Below are 17,991 nucleotides of genomic sequence, written 5' to 3'. Positions count from 1 at the left end.
GATTTAGTATTTTCAAGCAGAGGATGGATAAAGTATGAGCACTGAAAGGGTCAGCTAAAAGACATTGAGACATGTAGAATCAGATTTAAGTATTGTATAACCCCCCCCCCCCCCCCCCCCGAGCTATTTGTGTTGATGAATCCTAAATTGTTTGCCTAGTGCCAAATACATGTTTTTGGTAAAAATTGTGCAAGACGATGATTTGTGTCATTATTTGCACGTTTTTATCTTTGTAGTGGTTGAAATGCCCTATTCTTGTGTCAAACCTACATTTGCAGCAAAATAACAAAGGTGACTGCCCACAAAAATAATCAAAAACAGGACAATTAGGGCAGAGGGAATCTCTTATGTCCATCAATTTTGGATTCAAAAGAGATTTTATTTGTAACAGTCCAGATGTATCAACAGATATTTCCAAATTCATAGGTGGTTACACGGTCCCTCGACACGGAGCGTGTTCCGTACAATAAAGTGCGTCGGGAGGGACCCAAAATCACGATCTTGGAAGTGAATAAACGTAGAACAACAGACAAACTCCCAGAGTTCAATCTATGCAAAATGGATGCAATGAACAAAGCTTTAAAGATGAAGCAGCCCTAATGCTTGATTGGATGCTTTAAAGCTTCTGTTCATTGCATCCATTTTGCATAGATTGAACTCTGGGAGTTTGTCTGTTGTTCTACGTTTATTCACTTCCAAGATCGTGATTTTGGGTCCCTCCCGACGCACTTTATTGTACGGAACACGCTCCGTGTCGAGGGACCGTGTAACCCCCTATGAATTTGGAAATATCTGTTGAGACATCTGGACTGTTACAAATAAAATCTCTTTTTAATCTAAAATTGATGGACATTTGAGATTGCCTCTGCCCTATTTTCCTGTTTTCAATCCTGCATTTGTCAGAAATGCAAAATGCAGGGCGAGCAGGGAGCTTTGAGTAATTAATCCTTAATTACAATGGTTAAAGACGCTGATTCGGAGTGATGGCTAACCTGAAATTCTGTCCAAGCTAATATGACATTAGGCTATAAAACAACAAACCCTCAAAGGGGAAAAAAAAATCTTTTGCATTAAAATGTATTTTCTTTTATAAATGTTGGCTTTGCTTCTTGGTGCCTCACTAGGCTCTTGAATTAAACATAGAGAGATTTTGAAAAAACAGAAATCTTACTGAAATACTTACATTGTGTTACACTACTGTCTCCAGTATGTTGTACACCGAGTAATAATCGCCTTTTTGTGATTTAATACGCATTCCATTTCTCTGTCTCCAAACGATAAACTGAGGATTGGGATTTAAATCTAAAATAAGACTAGGCCTGGCGCGACCGGGTGTGCATACCGTGCATTTGCAAGGAGCGGCACACCCAGGGAGGCGGCGGGGCGGCGGCAGCAGGAGAGGTCACAGGCTGCCGGTGGAGCCTAACCAGCTGGCGGCCGAAAAAGGAGAAAGCGCTGGCGACTGGAGGGGCCCTTCTTTCTGATATGAGCATGCGTGTGAGCATGCCCGTGCACAGCTTCCGCTCCCTCCCCCCCCCCCAAGCAGGAAGATCGGTGGGCCGTGCGGCCCAAAGATAGTAGGAGCCAGGAGGCCCTCGGGGCCATGGTGGAGCTTATCCCATGACTGCCCGATGATAACAGGAGACCATGTGTATGAGATTGTATGTATGTGCGAATGAGTGAGAGCCTGTGTGTGTCTGAGAGCCTGTGCATGTGTGCATGTGTGTGTGTGACTATGTAAGAGCCTATGTGTGTGTCTATGTGAGAACCTGTGTTCCTGTGAATGTGTCTGTGTGAGAGCTTGTGTGTTTGTCTATGTTTTGTGCCTGTGAGAGCCTCTGTGTCACATATAGGCTCTCACAGGCACACACACACACACACACATAGGGGTAGATTTTAAAAGAAGCGCGATCAGCCTACTTTTGCTTGCGCATCAGACTCAAGCAAAAGTACGCTGGATTTTAGTAGATACGCGCGGAGCCGCGCGTATCCACTAAAATCCTGGATCGGCGCGCGCAAGGCTATCGATTTTGTATAGCCTGCGCGCGCCGAGCCGCGCTGCCTCCCCCCGTTCCCTCCAAGGCCGCTCCGAAATCGGAGCGGCCTCGGAGGGAACTTTCCTTTGCCCTCCCCTCACCTTACCCTCCCTTCCCCTACCTAACCCACCCACCCGGCCCTGTCTACACCCCCCCCTTACCTTTGTCGGGGGATTTACGCCTCCCGGAGGGAGACGTAAATCCCCGCGCGCCAGCGGGCCTGCTACGCGCCGGACCGCGACCTGGGGGCGGGTACGGAGGGCGCGGCCACGCCCCCGGGCCGTAGCCACGCCCCGTACCCGCCCCCAAAACGCTCCGGCCCCGCCCCCCGACACGCCCCCCTCCGAGAACCCCGGGACGTACGCGAGTCCCGGGGCTCTGCGCGCGCCGGGAGGCCTATTTTACATAGGCTTCCCGGCGCGCAGGGCCCTGCTCGCCTAAATCCGCCCGGTTTTGGGCGGATTTAGGCGAGCAGGGCTCTGAAAATCTACCCCATAATGTATCTGTGAGGGTGAGGGAGAGGCAGCCTGTGTATGTTAGAGAGAGGGAGTGTGTGAGAGAATGAATGTGTTACTGTGCATGTGTGTGAGAGAGAAGATAAAATGTGTGCGGCCCTACCTCCCCCAATCCACAACAATCTCAGGATGACTGGAAATCAGATCCCAGGTATGGAGAACAGATTTTTAAATCCTTATTACTTTTAATTATTGGGTGCAATTTGATGATTCTGCTCTTTTGAAATATTTATGTTTTTTGAGGGAAATAGTACATTTTTTAATTGGATTATTTATTCATCAGATGTTTTGAAATATTTTATTGATGTTTGGGAAATATTTTATATTCTATTCATTAACTGGTTTGAAATATTATTTTTATGAATATGACTTTACTATTATGATTGATGATTTATATTTCTTAATTTTATTATTTAATGTTTTATGAAGAATGGTAATGTTTCTGTTTTTTCATTGTTGCTCTGCATGTAGAGGCTGGCTTGTTGTGGGTCCCAGTTCAGTTCTCCTCAGCATCTTTCTGTATATAGGTTCTGATTTCTTCATTCTGTATTTGGTCAGGGTCTGACTGGGTTCTGCATATGTGACTGAGGTGAGGTATATTGCTGGCATGTAATTTCTGTGTAGGGATCTATAACAGTTTGGTTTCCTAATAAGAGTTTTATTGGTGTTCTAGGGCCTGGTGTAATATGTGCAGTGTTGCCTTTTCATAGATAAGATTGTTAGGGTTGTTTTGATATGGGAGGTTTACTATATTGTAATGGCAATTCTGTTTATTCATGGCTTTCTGAGGGTCAAGCTCCCACCCAGCACACATTATAAAAAGTCCAATTCTATAGAAGTTTCAAGTGTCTTTTGTTCAGAGTTTTCTGGTAGGCACCACAGCAGTGCATGTAAATATAATAAGCATGTTGTGATATTTTTGCCAAAGACTGTACTTTTGAATGTTCTTTTTAATTTAATTGTGTGTGTATGTAAAGGGTGTGTGTGTGTGTGTGTGTGGCATGTGTGCAAAGCTGTACGGTTTGCCTAGGAAACCTCATACCCCTCCCTATCCACGAGTTCTGGGATGGGGGGGGGGGGCTTGTCAGCATTTAAAAATATAGATTGCAGGAGGGTGCTGGGCTTTATTTGATGGGGGGAGCACAGTAATTTTCCACACAGGGCAGCAAAATAAAAACTAGCACCGGCCCTGCACACCCAGAAGGGAATAGCCACATACAAGACAAAAAAACTCCTACACAGGCAGTCAGGAAGAACAGGGTGTATGGAACTTTAAAAAAGGGATACACAAAGGCATAAAGAATTAGGAAATAAAATGAGTTCAAAGTCCCAAAATAATGGAGACCTGTGAATAACACCAAAACGGAAGAGTCAAGGAACAGCAAGGTAAGGCAGTGGGGAATCATTGCTAGCACTGCTGTGATCTGGTGTTCTTTTCTTTAATTTCATGGTAGATATTGAGTGGGTCCCACCTAGAAAGAGGTTGACACTGCCCGTAGCATCCAACATTCTTGGACTCCAGGGCTCAGCACCCAGGTGAAACGGCTTCTCTTGTTTTCCTCCCCCCCCCCCCCCCAGCCATTGCTTACACCCGAGACTGTGAAGAGCTCTACCAGTTGGGGCACACCGAGAGCGGCCTGTACGTCATCCGCCCGGAGGACTCCCCCAAGCTGGTCGTGCAGTGCTACTTCCACGACTGCGGGGGCTGGACGGTCATCCAGCGGAACAGCTTTGACACCGAGATCACCTGGGCCACGGACTGGACCACCTACAAGTACGGGTTCGGCAACATCGAGTCCGACCACTGGCTCGGCTCCAAGTACATCTACCTGCTGGCAAAGCAGAAGTGGAACAAAGTCAGAATCATTCTCACAGATGCTAGCAATAGAACGAGGCGCGCGGACTATGACAGCTTTGTGCTGGAGGACGAGGGGCACGACTATCAGCTACGTCTGGGGGAGTATCAGGGCGACGCAGGGGACTCCCTTTCCTCATCGGTGACGAAGAACATGCATGATAACATGCTATTCTCAACCAAGGATCGCGACCGGGACAGGTCAAGTCACGATAACTGTGCAGATGTCCATGGGGGTGGCTGGTGGTTCGACTCTTGCTATGATGCGCAGCTAAATCGTAAAAATGGCCTCCACTGGGACACCCTCTGTCAACACAATTGTAGGACCTCGCTTATCCTAATAAAACCTGTTCATATGTATTGCAGCAGGGTTTAGAAACAAATGAGATCCAGGAATCTATTTGTGCACATTATAAATAAATGGTTAATCGGTCAATATTGCCTCTGCAAGACCTAGAAGCTTTCTTTGTCTTAGCTAAAATGTCTAGGATCACATTTTCATTCTAATTGTCACTAAATCTGTTCCAGCTCTGCAAGAGACGAGGGTTAACTCCTCAAGTGCCATTTATCTAATAAACCAAAAGCAACGTCAGTGCTACACTGAGCCAAATAAAATTCATCTTGCAAAGTCTAGTGCTGCGTGTTAATCATTTAGCAAGGTTCAAGTCTCCTAGTAAAGCTATGATGCATGGTGTGCACGAGGCTGTATAAGCCATAAACAGTTTATAGACCACAGGAGGTAAATGTGTACTTTGATATTTCAAGAAATGGCAGTATATTAAATGAAATATACTAAAATGGGAAAGGGGAAATATGATGCAAACATTTGAAAATCTAGCAAGCATTGAATGAGAAGCTCAAGGTCAAGGGGTCCTGATATAACGCCTGATTGTCTGCTTTTAGTCTTGACTAACTTCCTTTTCTTTTAGCCAAGTCTCTTGTCCTGTATGTTTGCCTTATTAGACTGTAAGCTCTATTGAGCAGGGACTGTCTTTTCGTATGTTTGTACAGCGCTGCGCATGTCATGTAGCAAGGCAAGAAAGATTCTGGAACAAAGAAGGATCCAATTAGTAACGAACAGCAGATAATGCAGGAGGAGCTGTTGCTGAAGCAAGGAGTCAAGCCCAGGCTTCTGTTTAAATAGCCAGGCCCTGTGATGTCACCTGGAAGTGCCCCCAAGGATTTTCCGCTGGCGGCCCTTTAAATGACGGGCAAGTGTGCCCACTCATGCCCTAAGGAGAGGAGCACCAACGTGGGACGGCGCCAAGGATGTGGCTTGCAGGGCCTGGGAGTGGCTGACGGTAAGGGTGCACCGGCCACAGGATGAGTACAGTGGTTGGCACAGCCTTAGACTGCTTTCCAGTAGGTGCAGTAGTTAAAATAAACTATGGGGCATTAGGGAATGTGTGATAAAAACCTAGCACCCACTTCTGAATACACAGTGTAAACAACAGCTTTACTGCCACTGTAATAATGATATGCTTGACACATATATGCTATGAAAAGTGCGTTAGAACAGAAAAAACATACGCTGAGCATCCCATGCATGCACTGTGCCTCTGCACTGTTAATACATAGGCCCATTCCCTCATTCTAACCGGCCCTAAGCAAAAGGATCATTTAGCCCCACAGTCAGTCTCCTGATCCCTAGAAGCTTCCTCCAAAAGACATCTCAACTCCTAGCCCTCACCCCCTCCTCATACTGAGGCAACAAGAATAGTCTCTTGCCAGCTCAGCTTCCACTGATGATCTGGCACACCCTGCTGGTTGCTCCTAACTTTGAACTGCATACCATGCCTACAATTCACTTTTCCGTCCTGCTAGATGGCACCAGATTGTCGCTGGAAACAGACGTCAGTAGGTGGTAAGAACCTGTTCCTGATAGTGTGGCAGGGGGATAACTTTGGAAGGATCATCAGGGAGGGGAGGGGAGGAGAGACTCGGGCCATGGATGTGTTTTTAGAGGCAGAGGGTAGAGGGAAGAGTTCTGGATGTAGTAACCACCGTGCAGGACTGAGAGAGTTAGCTGGAATTATAGGGGACAAATTATAGAAAAGCAGAGATGGAGCCAGCCAGAGTGAAATTATGCTGTTAAAAAATCTTCAGTAAAGGCCAAAATAGTAGAAATAATTTCTAGGCACCAGAATGCCTCGTCAGTGTGTCATTTATATCGTAATTCCTGAAAATGTTCTAAGCTTTAGATTGTGTCTTCATTTATGTTCTACAAACACTGTTGCTTTAGATGCCATTTTACAGAAGATGGTTACCATTTTGTATCAGAAGCCTATTAACACCGGAGCAGTGAGCAAGGTAAACTGGAGGCTTCTGTTCTGCTTTGAGGGAAGCTTGGTTAGTAGAAGAGCATGCAAGATGGGTATGTGGAAAAAGAGAAAGCAAAGAGCAAGAGCTCATAATGGTGAGAGAAAAGCACAGATAGCAGTGAGAGTCACTTGTATTACATGAAGCAATTACACAGGAGATTCTGTATCTGCTCCTAATTCTTATCTACAGCGACGGTGCTGGATCCTGGCCAGACCTGCAAATAAATATTCTAACCAAAGTAACTAATAATATTCCAGACCTCCTCACAGAGCGGATGCTTCCCTCAGGCAAACTAGGTGGTAGCCCAGAGTGCCAAAAATGTGGGGGCAGCAAACTCCCAGCCACACGAGGCCCAGACGGGTGCTGTGTCAGAGCCAATACTACTAAAGAAGGCAGCGCTGCGCAGGAGGTACGTTATAGGAGCAGGGTGCGTCGCTGAAGGTTCACCTGGAGCAACACATACCGGTACTCTTGCACCTACTTGGAATGGATTGGGACAAGACCCTGGTCACAGGGAGCTGAGGTGCTGTCACATTTATACACACAACCAGGGTACCAAGAGCTGCTCCTGAGCAAACCTCAGTAGACCAGAGTGGAGAGCCTCACAGCTGCAGGAAACACAGGAAGGAGAGAGTGGGAGGGAGCTGACTCCACAGCCCCAAACAGGATCCACAATTCATGCACTAAAAGTGGGTTAAATGTAGCACCCGGCACTGGGGCCTTAGTACATAGCAAGCTAATGACTAATGAGGTCATTAGCATGCTCTATACATGTCTAGCATATGTGCCACTTAGCAGCATGAGAAAAGGTACAGAGAAGGGCAGTTTTCGCTACACGATTGTTTGCTGCAAAGCACCGTTCTAAGAAATGTGTGCTCGTGCACAGTATACAATGCATAAAACATAAGGAAACCGAACATAAACCTCACTCCCCAAATTCCGCCAAGCCTTCCCAGAACCCTGGGATACACATTAGGCGTTATCTACTCACGATCAATGGAACCTCCCCTTCTCTGATTACCTGGACAGCATGGATACCGACTCTAACATGTGGACTATCTCTAGTCCGGAATTTGTTATTTCTCCCTTTAACTTAACTTAATCTTTTTTCTTCCAGCTACCTAAGCTTCCAAGTTCATGGTCCGCGTTTAATGTAACTTTGTTTTTTTTTTTCCTTTACCTAGTTATTTTTACCCCTGTTCGATGTAAACCGACCTGATATGGTATTTATCCATGAAGATCGGTATAGAAAAAAATGTTAAATAAATAAATAATAAATTTTCATTACATTTATTTTGGAAATTTGTTCTACATAAATTAGGCATATGCCCCAAACAGGCCGATGCAGTATCGGCGCATAGAAAGGGGGCGCTCAACGCTGAGCGCCCCCTTTCTTAACGTGCACCCAACCACCTCTCCAGGGGACCCAATGTAATATTCAAATGACCTGCTGCACTAAAAAGGACACGCTAGGAAACAATGTGCGTCCCTAGCACCTCGGGTACCTAGGAGAAGTGGCTGTGAGCCCTGTCTGACCTGCCCTAACCTCCCTCCCCCCCCAGGTCTGGCCTCCAATTGGTCCTTTCCCCTGACATTTGACAGAGAAAAGGACCAAGCCCCTTGCAGGACAGCCTTCTGAAAGGTGATTGGTCCTTTCACTGACATATGACAGTGAAGGGACCAATTGGCAATAAGTGAAGGAGTGAATAAATCAATATTAAAGCAACAAGCACTTAATATTAATGTATTCACTCCCTCACTTTTTGCCGATCGGTCTGTTCACTGTCATGTCAGTGAAGAGGACCAATCCTTCTGAAGGCTGTCCTGAAAGGGGATTGGTCCTCTTCACTGTCAAATGTCAGTGACAAGGACCAATCGGGAACAGCTCTGTGCTGACGTTAATTTCTGAGCATACAAATGTGCGGATTTGGAGCACATTTTTTTCTGCAGAGGGGAATACATAATAGTGCTCATCATCATGAATTTACATGCAGGCGGGTTGGTACACGTTTAGGACGCGCTAACCCCCGTTTTGTATTGGGGGTTATGGCCGCGGGTCCAAAATGCACGTCCAACCGCGAGTTGAGCCGTGCGCTGCAGTCAGTGCATCGGCCTGTAAGTGAGCTCTTGAGGCAAGAGGAGATAAAGTGACCTGCCCTATCTTCTGGTCCATTAACACTAAACTGCTCCATGTCCTCCTATCTTAAGAGCCTAAAACAATGTGACTGCACAAATTAAAAAAAATTCTCTGTCCATAGGATAGCATCTATGGACAGAAAGAAAATTGTCTTCTATCTATATAAACAAAAGCTTAAAAAATATATATTCACCTATGGAAAATCACCTTTTATTTACTTCAGGACCTTTGATAAATACTAAAAAGGGCACACAAAGCAACTTAATGCCAGGAAAGTATGTGAAGAATGTCATTCCTAAGCAAAGCTCTACATACATTTTATTAAGAAATAAGGAGCTACTGAACATTTCAGAAGCTCTATGATCCTTTTTTGATTCAATTTGTGGACCTGCAATTCCCCGAAAGCTAGTCAAGAAATGTATTGAGTTAGTTCAAGAAAAAGGTATCACCTTATGTTATTCTTTTGTCATCCTTTATTTCCATCCTTCTTTAGTACAGAAATTTGCTCATAGTTATGACCATGTCTGTTCATTATATAAATTTCTATGTAATAAGCACATCATTAAACATCAAGAGAACTCAGGAACATGGTGCAGAAGGACTGTTTCCGTTACACCCAAGCTTTGCCCATGATGGTAGGTGAAAGATCGGCTTGCAGGGAGGAGGCGGGGAGGCGAGAAAAAGAGGGGGATGCTGCTGAGCAAGAAAGGGAAGAGAGAAGAGAATACTAGGGGGAGAGGAAGAGAGGGGGGCTAATGCTGGGCAGATGGAGAGAAGTGTGTGGAGGAGAGAGATGGGTATACTGTGCTGGAGCCACTGCTGAAGGAGGGAGTGCTGTGCCAGAGCAGCTGCGGGGGAGGGGAAGGGTACCAATTTCAGTTTCCATACAGAAGACCAGTTATCCTAAGGCTGGTTCTAATCACAGTGAGGTTTCAGCTGAACTAAACTGGCCCATTTACCTGTAAGAAAGATAGAAAACAGGGCTTCTATATTTCAGGAACACTTGTGCGAGTCCGAGATCACATGAGCTCTGTTATCTTTGATGCAATTCTGAATGAAATAGGATACAGAACTCAAACATTATTGGGGGTGAACAGAGAGTGACAGAAAAAAGTTTGCATGGAAGACAAAGATTAAATTTAATTGTGTCATGTCACTTATGGGTTTAACACTCATTCACTTCCTAGGTCTGGTGCAATTTCAAAATATTTACAACTAGGTCTCTTCTGGAAGTATAAGGAGCATGTTTTAATCGGAACCAGTACCTTGGGAAAAGGTTGCCACTGGGTGCATATGTCTCCTCTCCTTGTTTACCCATAAGTTTACGTAGAGTCCTGTTGCGGGACAACAGTTTATCATAAAATTCTACCCCTCCCCCAGCATAGTCTTTTGAAAGAGTGGCTGTGTGCCTGTCAGACCTGTAGTCGAGCCACTGGTTCACTGCATCATAAGCAAGGAAATATCCAACGAGTCCAGCTCCCAGCACTGCTAAGTTATAAAGTCCTCGCAATACTATGGGACCAGAATACAAACCCAACAGCTGCTTAATGGCCACCCCGGACATGCATGTGGCCAGCAAGCAAGCTGGAGCCACTGCAGCCTGTATGATGGGGCTACTGCTTTGTAAATACATCACTTCTCTAGCCAGCGAAAATTTCTGGGCATCTCTTGTCAGCGTGAGGGCTTCCTTTAGAACGGTGCCATCCTTACTAGCCCAGTCCACCTCTTCACCATTTATCAGAACCACCCGGTTCACAATCCCTTGTCCGTCATCACTGATGTTATTGTAGTTGGCAGGGATGCCAACCAGTGACCCGCCGGGCAGCCAGGGGATACCGGCGCTGACCGGGTGGAAACCAAAGGCCGCGAACGCTCTGTAGCCCCCCGCTGGCTTCACGCCGGCGTCCTGGAGCACCTCCTGGAACCGGTTCTGCAGTTTCTCGGAGAGCTCAGCAGGCTGCCCCTTGGCCCAGCCCTGGTAAAGCGTCCTGAAGGTCTGCTCGGGGAAGACGTGGCAGGCAAGGTTTGCACCGAGCAGTCCCGCGCACGAGGCCGCCAGCAGCCCGCTCCGGTACCGCTGCACAAAGGCCGCGAGCTTCAGCAGCAAGGGAGCCGCCATCGCCAGACCTGCTTTTAAGACAAACACGAGAACCTGCCATCATGCGCAAGAAGCAAGCCGGTTTACAGAGTACCCCCCACTCCTGGCCCTTTCGTGACCGAAGCGATCGGCCGCCTTCAGAAAGCTCCCCGCGTGATCAAAACATCGAGAACTCTTTCGCTGCTTTATTTTACTTTAATAGATCCGCGACTAAGGCGTTGGCTGCTGCTGTCCTTCCCCCCGCCCCGCTTGCCAGGTTTCTTACGCTTGCCACCTGCTCCCGTGCTATTTCATAGCCGCCGCTCTGCCTGCGCCGCGCGCTCAGCGAGGGTCGCAGGCGATCGGACGTCACGAACGGTCCATAAAATAAAAGGAGTGGAGAGGGGGGAGAGAACACAGACAAAGGATGACGGAGCTAGCCAATGGCTTCGGGGGGGGCGCTAAGTGTACCGTGGTTGGGAATGAATTTTACAGCAACGTGAGTACCGAAGGTGTCGCGCGCAAAAGCAGCCGCCCCCCACTTTCTCTTTGTTCACGGATGGTAGGAGCCACGGGCTGCCGTGATGTCATCAGTCTGTGCCCAGGAGGAGGCGGAGCTGCTTTGCACTTTTGCAGCTGTTGAGGAGCAGAAGATGCTTCTCTCCTTTCCCTCAGCTGTGGATGCTCAGTTTTCCTCTCCCCCTGTAACAGGAAGGGAGAAGCACTCAGTTGTTTGTTTGTTTTTTGCAGATTCAATGCGCTTGCTGCAGCACCTTACACGTTTTTTTCATGCACGCGCACCCCCTCCCCCCCTTGGTTACAGACTCCTATCTGAACCCAACTAACTCTCTCCCACCCACTCTGCACTCCTCAGGTCATTAGATTTTCGATTGCCTTTCACTTGTAATGTTCTGTTAATTGTCTGGGGTTTATTTTGCACATTTCAGAAGTTTATTTCGCTGCCAGGTTAATCCCTGTTTAAAGTTGCTGGCAGCCCGAGTCACCCGACTCTGGCCGCGTTTCGCTCACACAGGAGCTGCCTCAGGGGCTGCTGTACCAATGGGTTCTTTTCATATAACACTCATCAACGTCAGAAATTCACAAAGTGTTAATGAGGATTCTTATTTCTTTAAGTGCAGTCTGTACCTTCGATGTGAACTTCAAAATTGTATCGGGTAAGAGTAGCAAAATATCAACAATCTGTAGCACATAGTTAGATCAGAAGGCGATCTAACTTTGTGAGCGAGAGTCGGGCAAGTTCCAATAAGGAATCCCTTGATACACCGATCATTACCTTTTGTTCTGCTTTCCAGCATCATTGATCGGCTTCCGCTTTGCTTTTTGAGCTCGAGTCACCCTCCTCTGCTTGCAGCCATTCCACTAATTGCAACAGTTCCGTTACCAGGGAGATTACTTCTGTTTTTCCTGCCCTGCAATTTTTGGTCGCTATCTGTGATGTCTGGGGAACAAAATACCCAAGCTTCTAGCAGGGCAGGTTAAAGCAGACTACTACCACCCCTAAAATCCCGCAACTTTGGTTTATTTGGTCTTCTGGAAAACTTGGCTAGAAGACCAACATTAGCTCTGTTAGCTACGCACTAATCCCATTACTGCATCGTTATTCTAGCACATGCAAACACGTATCAAGCTGTGCATTAGGTTGAGTGCACTATATTGCATCGGCCCCTATGTCCTTAAGAATGCCATCCTGGCATTTGACCAGTTTTAGTTTTGTCTTCCCCTCTAAGTTTTCAGTCACTTTCTCACATTCTTAAGGACATAGGGGCCGATGCAATATAGTGCACTCAACCTAATGCACAGCTTGATACGTGTTTGCATGTGCTAGAATAACGATGCAGTAATGGGATTAGTGCGTAGCTAACAGAGCTCATCACATGTAAATGCTATGCAGATGAGGCTATTAGCTATTTCTCCCAATGCAAAAAAATCACCATATGCCTGACCCGCACTTTTTAACATGGAAAATTTAACACCAGCCCTGGAGGTGGCATTAAGTCTTGCCACATGTCAAGGGCTCTACTAAAAAAAAAATACTGCTTTTCTGTGGTTCCTCCTACTTAGTATCATTGTAATACTAAGTGGGAGGAATCACAGAAAGCAGCATCAAAAGCTTGGATGGAAAAAATGATAGGGCGCACGATATACACCCACTGTTCTGGCTCGCATAAAACATCCATGTTTTATTATCCAGGCAGCTAAACTCCCCCCCCCCCCCCCAATCAGTCCTCATGACAAAGATTCTGTAAGTCTGAAATTGTTTATTGTACAAGTAAACCTTACTTACAAGAAGTGACTCCTGATGGGAGAGAGGGGGGCAGCAATCTAATGAAGAGGATTGCTGACATGGCAAGGCAGTGCTGGTCAAGATGAGACCGGACCAAGCCCAGAGTCGCCACGCAGCAGGAGCAGTGACTCCACCCCCCACAGAAAAGGGAGGGGTCAGCGATCTTAAATACTGAGATGACACCATCCACCCGCTGCATGACTAGACATGAACTTTTTGCATATTCATCAGCTAAGCGTTATAAGAGAAGGTAAAACAAGAAAAGACAGTCAACACCCGATGACACGGAGGCATCAACCCTGCCCCTCCCGGTGCTGAAGGGGTAGAGGATCAGGGAGACTGGAGAGAGGAAAGCCCTGCCTGATTTTTGGCCGCCTGCCATGAAGCCAGGGATGGCCCCAGAGCCAACAGACGCCTCCTTAGCCCAGCCAGTACCTGGACCAAGAAAGCAAGCTCTTTCCCTCGAGAAGGTCCCCGAGTTCTCCAGACAGAGACTGCTGTGTCGCTCTTTAAAAAAATTCCCTGCATAATCTGTTATATCAAATATAAATCATATTGTGCTTTTGAGTAAAATATAGTAGTTGCCTTGTTTGTCCGCTGAAATCGATAGTAATAAGGGTCAACAAACAAGTTGTAGATGACACCTTTTCTGCCGCTGTAATAGTGGAAAAGTATCAGTCATATTATTATTGAATAACTAATTTCTTCAATTCAGCAAGAAAAAAGAACATTTAGGAAGTTTTGGAAAAATAAATGGAACATTTTTATTTCTTTACATTCAGCTCACACCTTTTCATTAGTAGCTCAAGGCAAGTTACGTTCAGGTATTTTTCCTCACAAGCTCAGCTGCTGCTGAAGACAAGACAATCGGCACTACTGCTTACCTTTTAAACTTGTTTGTAATTTACCCCTTTTGTGTGTACATTTTTGAAAGAAAACTCACTGGTTTGCATTCTTTTCTGATGTTGTTTCAAAATTTACACAACTCTATTGATTCTTAATTATCTCACTTAGGAGGAAGTGGTGTCTGTCTGCAGCAGAGGACCAGAAGGCTGATCTGTATAGTTCTTCCAGCTGCCCCAGCAGAGGTCTCTCTAGAGGACGCCGCAAGCTGTCTAGGATTCAACTTCGAGGGACTGACAAAACAGCAAGGAAGGCTGCTTAGCAAAGCCGTGAGAGCAAAAATACAGAATAAGCAGCCAAATGTCCAATCTGGATTTCTTTATTGTATAGAGACAACAGTGTGCAAATGAGCCCAACTCTGGCCGAGTTTTGCCCTCTTTCAATAGGGCTGCATCAGGGGCAATTTTATATCTTCAACATCCTCTTAAGTGTTTAAAATAAGATTGATACCCAAAGTTGCACTGCAGATCCTGCTCTGTGAACCATAAACTTTGTCTCTCTCGAATCCAAATAAGAAAAGGTCCTATTGAAAGAGGGCGAAACTCGGCCAGAGTTGGGCTCATTTGCACACTGTTGTCTCTATACAATAAAGAAATCCAGATTGGACATTTGGCTGCTTATTCTGTAATTTTTGCTCTCATAGGATTCATCTTCCACAGTCCCCCACACTGTTTTCAGTTTCAGAAAACTGGAAGGCTCAGTTGCATACTTTTCCCAGCAGAGAAATTCAGAGGACACTGCAAGCTGCCTAGGCTTCAACTTCCGCAGCCCCCAATCTATTTCCAGCTGCAGAGAACTGAAAGGCTCATTTACATGGCAGCCCCAGCAGAGGACTCCAGAGAGCCAGGAAGATTTCAGCTATCACAGCCCCCATGCTGTTTCCAGCTGCAGAGAAGTAGAAGTTCATTTGCATATTTCTCCCAGTAGAGGGCACCTTGTACCATTTAGGTTTCATCATTTACAGGCCTCATACTCTTTCTAGCACCAGAGGACCTGGAAGCTCATTTACATACTTCTCTCAGCAGCTCCAGCAGAGCACTCCAGAGGACACTGACAGCCATGAAGATTTCAGCTTCCACAGCCCTCATGCTGTTTCCAGCTGCAGAGAAGTAGAAGCTCATTTGCATATTTCTCCCAGTAGAGGAAACCATATGCCATTTAGGTTTCATCCTTTACAGGCCTCATACTCTTTCTAGCATCAGAGGACCTGAAAGGTCATTTTTATATTTCTCCCAGCAGAGGAGGCAATAATGCGAGCACTGCGAGCTATGCTTCAGCATCCACAGCCCCCATGCTGTTTCTAGCTGCAGAAAACTGAAAGGCTCATTTTCCTAGTGTGTAAACAGATGGACTCAGGACTAGTGGGTTATGCTCCCCTGCCAGCAGATAGAGACGGATCAAACTGATGTTACAGAATATATACTCCTGCAGTGACCCAGTATTCTCCGTCTCCAGCAGATGGTGGACATGCATCTCCCTATGGGGATTGCTTCAGATTTTGGAAGGAGAATTTTACATTCCATAAGGATAAGCACCGTTTTCCTGCAGTGATACCAAGTGGTCCCTCCCCCAGTTGAGAATACCTGAGGTGATTTCCATGATCCCTCAGAGGTGTGCCTTGGTCCGGTAGCTGGGTTCCCGGGGTGGACTTATTTTGCAGTGGGTGCAGGAGGCCAAGTGCGGTGGTAATGGCAGATACCCTCTTCCCCGCAGCTGGAGACCATCTCTGTGCTCAGCTGGTAAGTGCTGAGCACCAGTAAGTTAAAAAAAAAAAAAAAGGATGACATTCTTACCTTCTGAAACAGAGGCACAGGGGTTTTAGGACTTCCTCCTGTCTCCATGCACCGTTCTGACGTTGTTCCTGCTCCCGGTGGGGTTAAGGGAACTGGGCAGCCTGGCGGGTTGAGCAGCCCCTGGTGGGCTAGGCCCCGTAGTTAGGCTTCTTGCCTATGCACCGCATGGTAGGCCACGGCAATGCTTTTTGCATGCTTTTGCCCTTTAAAGGACATTGATGTGCGCAGTTTGGGCATGCATTTTGTGCACACAACTTTTTAGACTGCTGATATGCGCAAGTGCCCACACACAGAGTGTGTGTGTGAATTAAGCGGTGCTTATTTTTTGGAGGATGCCTAATTTTTGTGCACACACATTTTTGAGTGTGAGCTGTTTGGACGCACATTCACCGCCATGCTGGTATCGGTGCACAAGCAGCCTGTGTTGCCTGTCATATCCGGGCTCCTCAGCTTGATGTGGCTTCTAACCTGTGTCAGAACTGTTTGGATGCTCAGAGAGAAGATTCCTCCTGGAATCACCAGGAGGCAACGAAGTACACGACCAGCAGAGGAGACCTGTTGCAAAGGTGACTAACAGGAGCTGAGTCCGGCCTTATATACTGGAGCTTCAGCGATGTCATCATCCGGGGCCGCGGCCAAGTTCCCGCCGCGGGCCCTTTAAAAGAGACAGTGATGCGCGTGCGCCTAGGGAGGGGCGCGGTGCTGGACAGCGGCGTCTCTCCGCGGGCCACGTGGAGATGCCCGCCGCGGAACTCAGGAGCTCGTCGTAGCATCAGGAGCAACGGGGGTGGCCCGAGGACGGAGCCAGTGGCCCACCGCCGCGAGGGAAGTGGAGCCAGACGCTGGATTAGGCAGCAGAGGGTAAGAGGGCCTGGCTGCAGGCCTGCCATGGCCGGCACATGCAACCCCCCCTTACGCCCCCCCCCCCCCTTGAGGTCTTGGTTTGCCCAGATGGACACAATGAAACTGGAGGAGGAGGAGGTTTTTATCCATAATGTTGCAAGCTGGTTCCCACAAATTTTCTTCTAGGCCGTAACCCTCCCAGGAAAGGAGGTATTCCCACCGGCGGCCCCTACGGCGAACATCTAGAACTTCATGGACCTTGTAAGTAGTGTCGGACTCCACAACCAGCTGGGATGGTTTGGGAACCTTGGGCGAAGGGCAGGATAGGATTACTGGCTTCAGAAGAGACACATGGAACGTACTGTGGATTCCCAAAGTTGGTGGCAGCCGAAGCTGGTACGTAACAGGTCCAACACGATGGATGACTGGAAATGGTCCGATGTATCTCGGTGCGAACCTTTGGGAAGGTATCTTAAGCCAAATGTACCGTGCACTCAACCAAACCTTCTGGCCAGGGAGGAACTCAGGAGCAGAGCGTCGATGATTATCCGCAGACGTCTTGGCCCGGGATGCGGCTTGGCGGAGGCGAAGGTTCGTCTGATTCCAGAGTGCCTTGAGGGCATCTGCAGTAGCTTGCGCAGCAGGAGAAGGTACTGATAATGTTATGGGTAGAGGTGGTCGAGGTTGCTTACCATAAACGATGGAGAAAGGCGATGTGCCTGTGGCAGCAGCAATATGGGAGTTGTGGGAGAACCCCACCAAGGAAGGAGTTCGGACCAGTTGTCTTGATGGTCTTTAAAAATGGCGCAGGCCATCCATTGCTCCTACCATGTGACAGGGGCTGGCCAATGGCACTGATAGCCCCTGTCACATGGTAAGGGCAAAGGGCCATCGGCGCCATTTTGATTAGTGGCAGCCAACGGCCCGAGAGCAGGAGATCGCTCCCGGGACCCCCACTGGATCACCAGGTACTTTTAAAAAGTTTTGGGGGGAGTCGGGAGGGTGGGGGAAGCTAAAGGATGTGTTTTAAAGGGTCAGGGTGGGTTTTTTGTTTATCGGCTTGGGCGCAGCCGATAAAAAAAAAAAACGATCGGACCACACGCAAAAAATTTCCCGATAGTCCCCGAATCCGGAATTGGAACCGATTCTGGTTCCGATTCACATCTCTAGTTTCCACAGTCCTCACACTCTTTCTAGCACCAGAG

The 17,991-nt window shown here is 47.3% G+C and overlaps 1 protein-coding gene across 6 annotated transcripts; it reads right to left on the bottom strand.

Annotated features, from left to right (window-relative positions):
• Window positions 1-3,796: 3,796 nt before the first annotated feature.
• TMEM177 (transmembrane protein 177) lies at window positions 3,797-11,508 on the bottom strand. Of its 6 annotated transcripts, XR_003857311.1 has the most exons (3): window positions 10,131-11,221; window positions 9,825-9,915; window positions 3,797-4,383 (listed from the first exon to the last, which is right to left on the bottom strand). XR_003857311.1 is itself a non-coding variant. In XM_029605151.1 (2 exons), exon 2 carries the CDS (start codon window positions 10,982-10,984, stop codon window positions 10,049-10,051), a length of 936 nt encoding a protein of 311 aa, XP_029461011.1. In that variant the 5' UTR covers window positions 10,985-10,995; window positions 11,450-11,508; the 3' UTR covers window positions 9,440-10,048. The 6 variants fall into 6 exon arrangements, 4 of the variants coding, with proteins under 4 accessions (XP_029461011.1, XP_029461009.1, XP_029461010.1 ...); XR_003857310.1 differs by having other exon boundaries at window positions 9,825-11,221; XM_029605151.1 differs by lacking the exon at window positions 3,797-4,383 and adding an exon at window positions 11,450-11,508 and having other exon boundaries at window positions 9,440-10,995.
• Window positions 11,509-17,991: the final 6,483 nt, after the last annotated feature.

This window comes from Rhinatrema bivittatum, chromosome 6 (genome assembly GCF_901001135.1).
Source record: "Rhinatrema bivittatum chromosome 6, aRhiBiv1.1, whole genome shotgun sequence".
NCBI lineage: Eukaryota > Metazoa > Chordata > Amphibia > Gymnophiona > Rhinatrematidae > Rhinatrema > Rhinatrema bivittatum.
This window is presented reverse-complemented; position numbering and strand designations above follow the sequence as displayed.

Excerpts from the sequence above, each read along its gene's own strand:
- TMEM177 (XM_029605151.1), bottom strand. The coding sequence starts at position 10,984 with ATGGCGGCTCCCTTGCTGCTGAAGCTCGCGGCCTTTGTGCAGCGGTAC.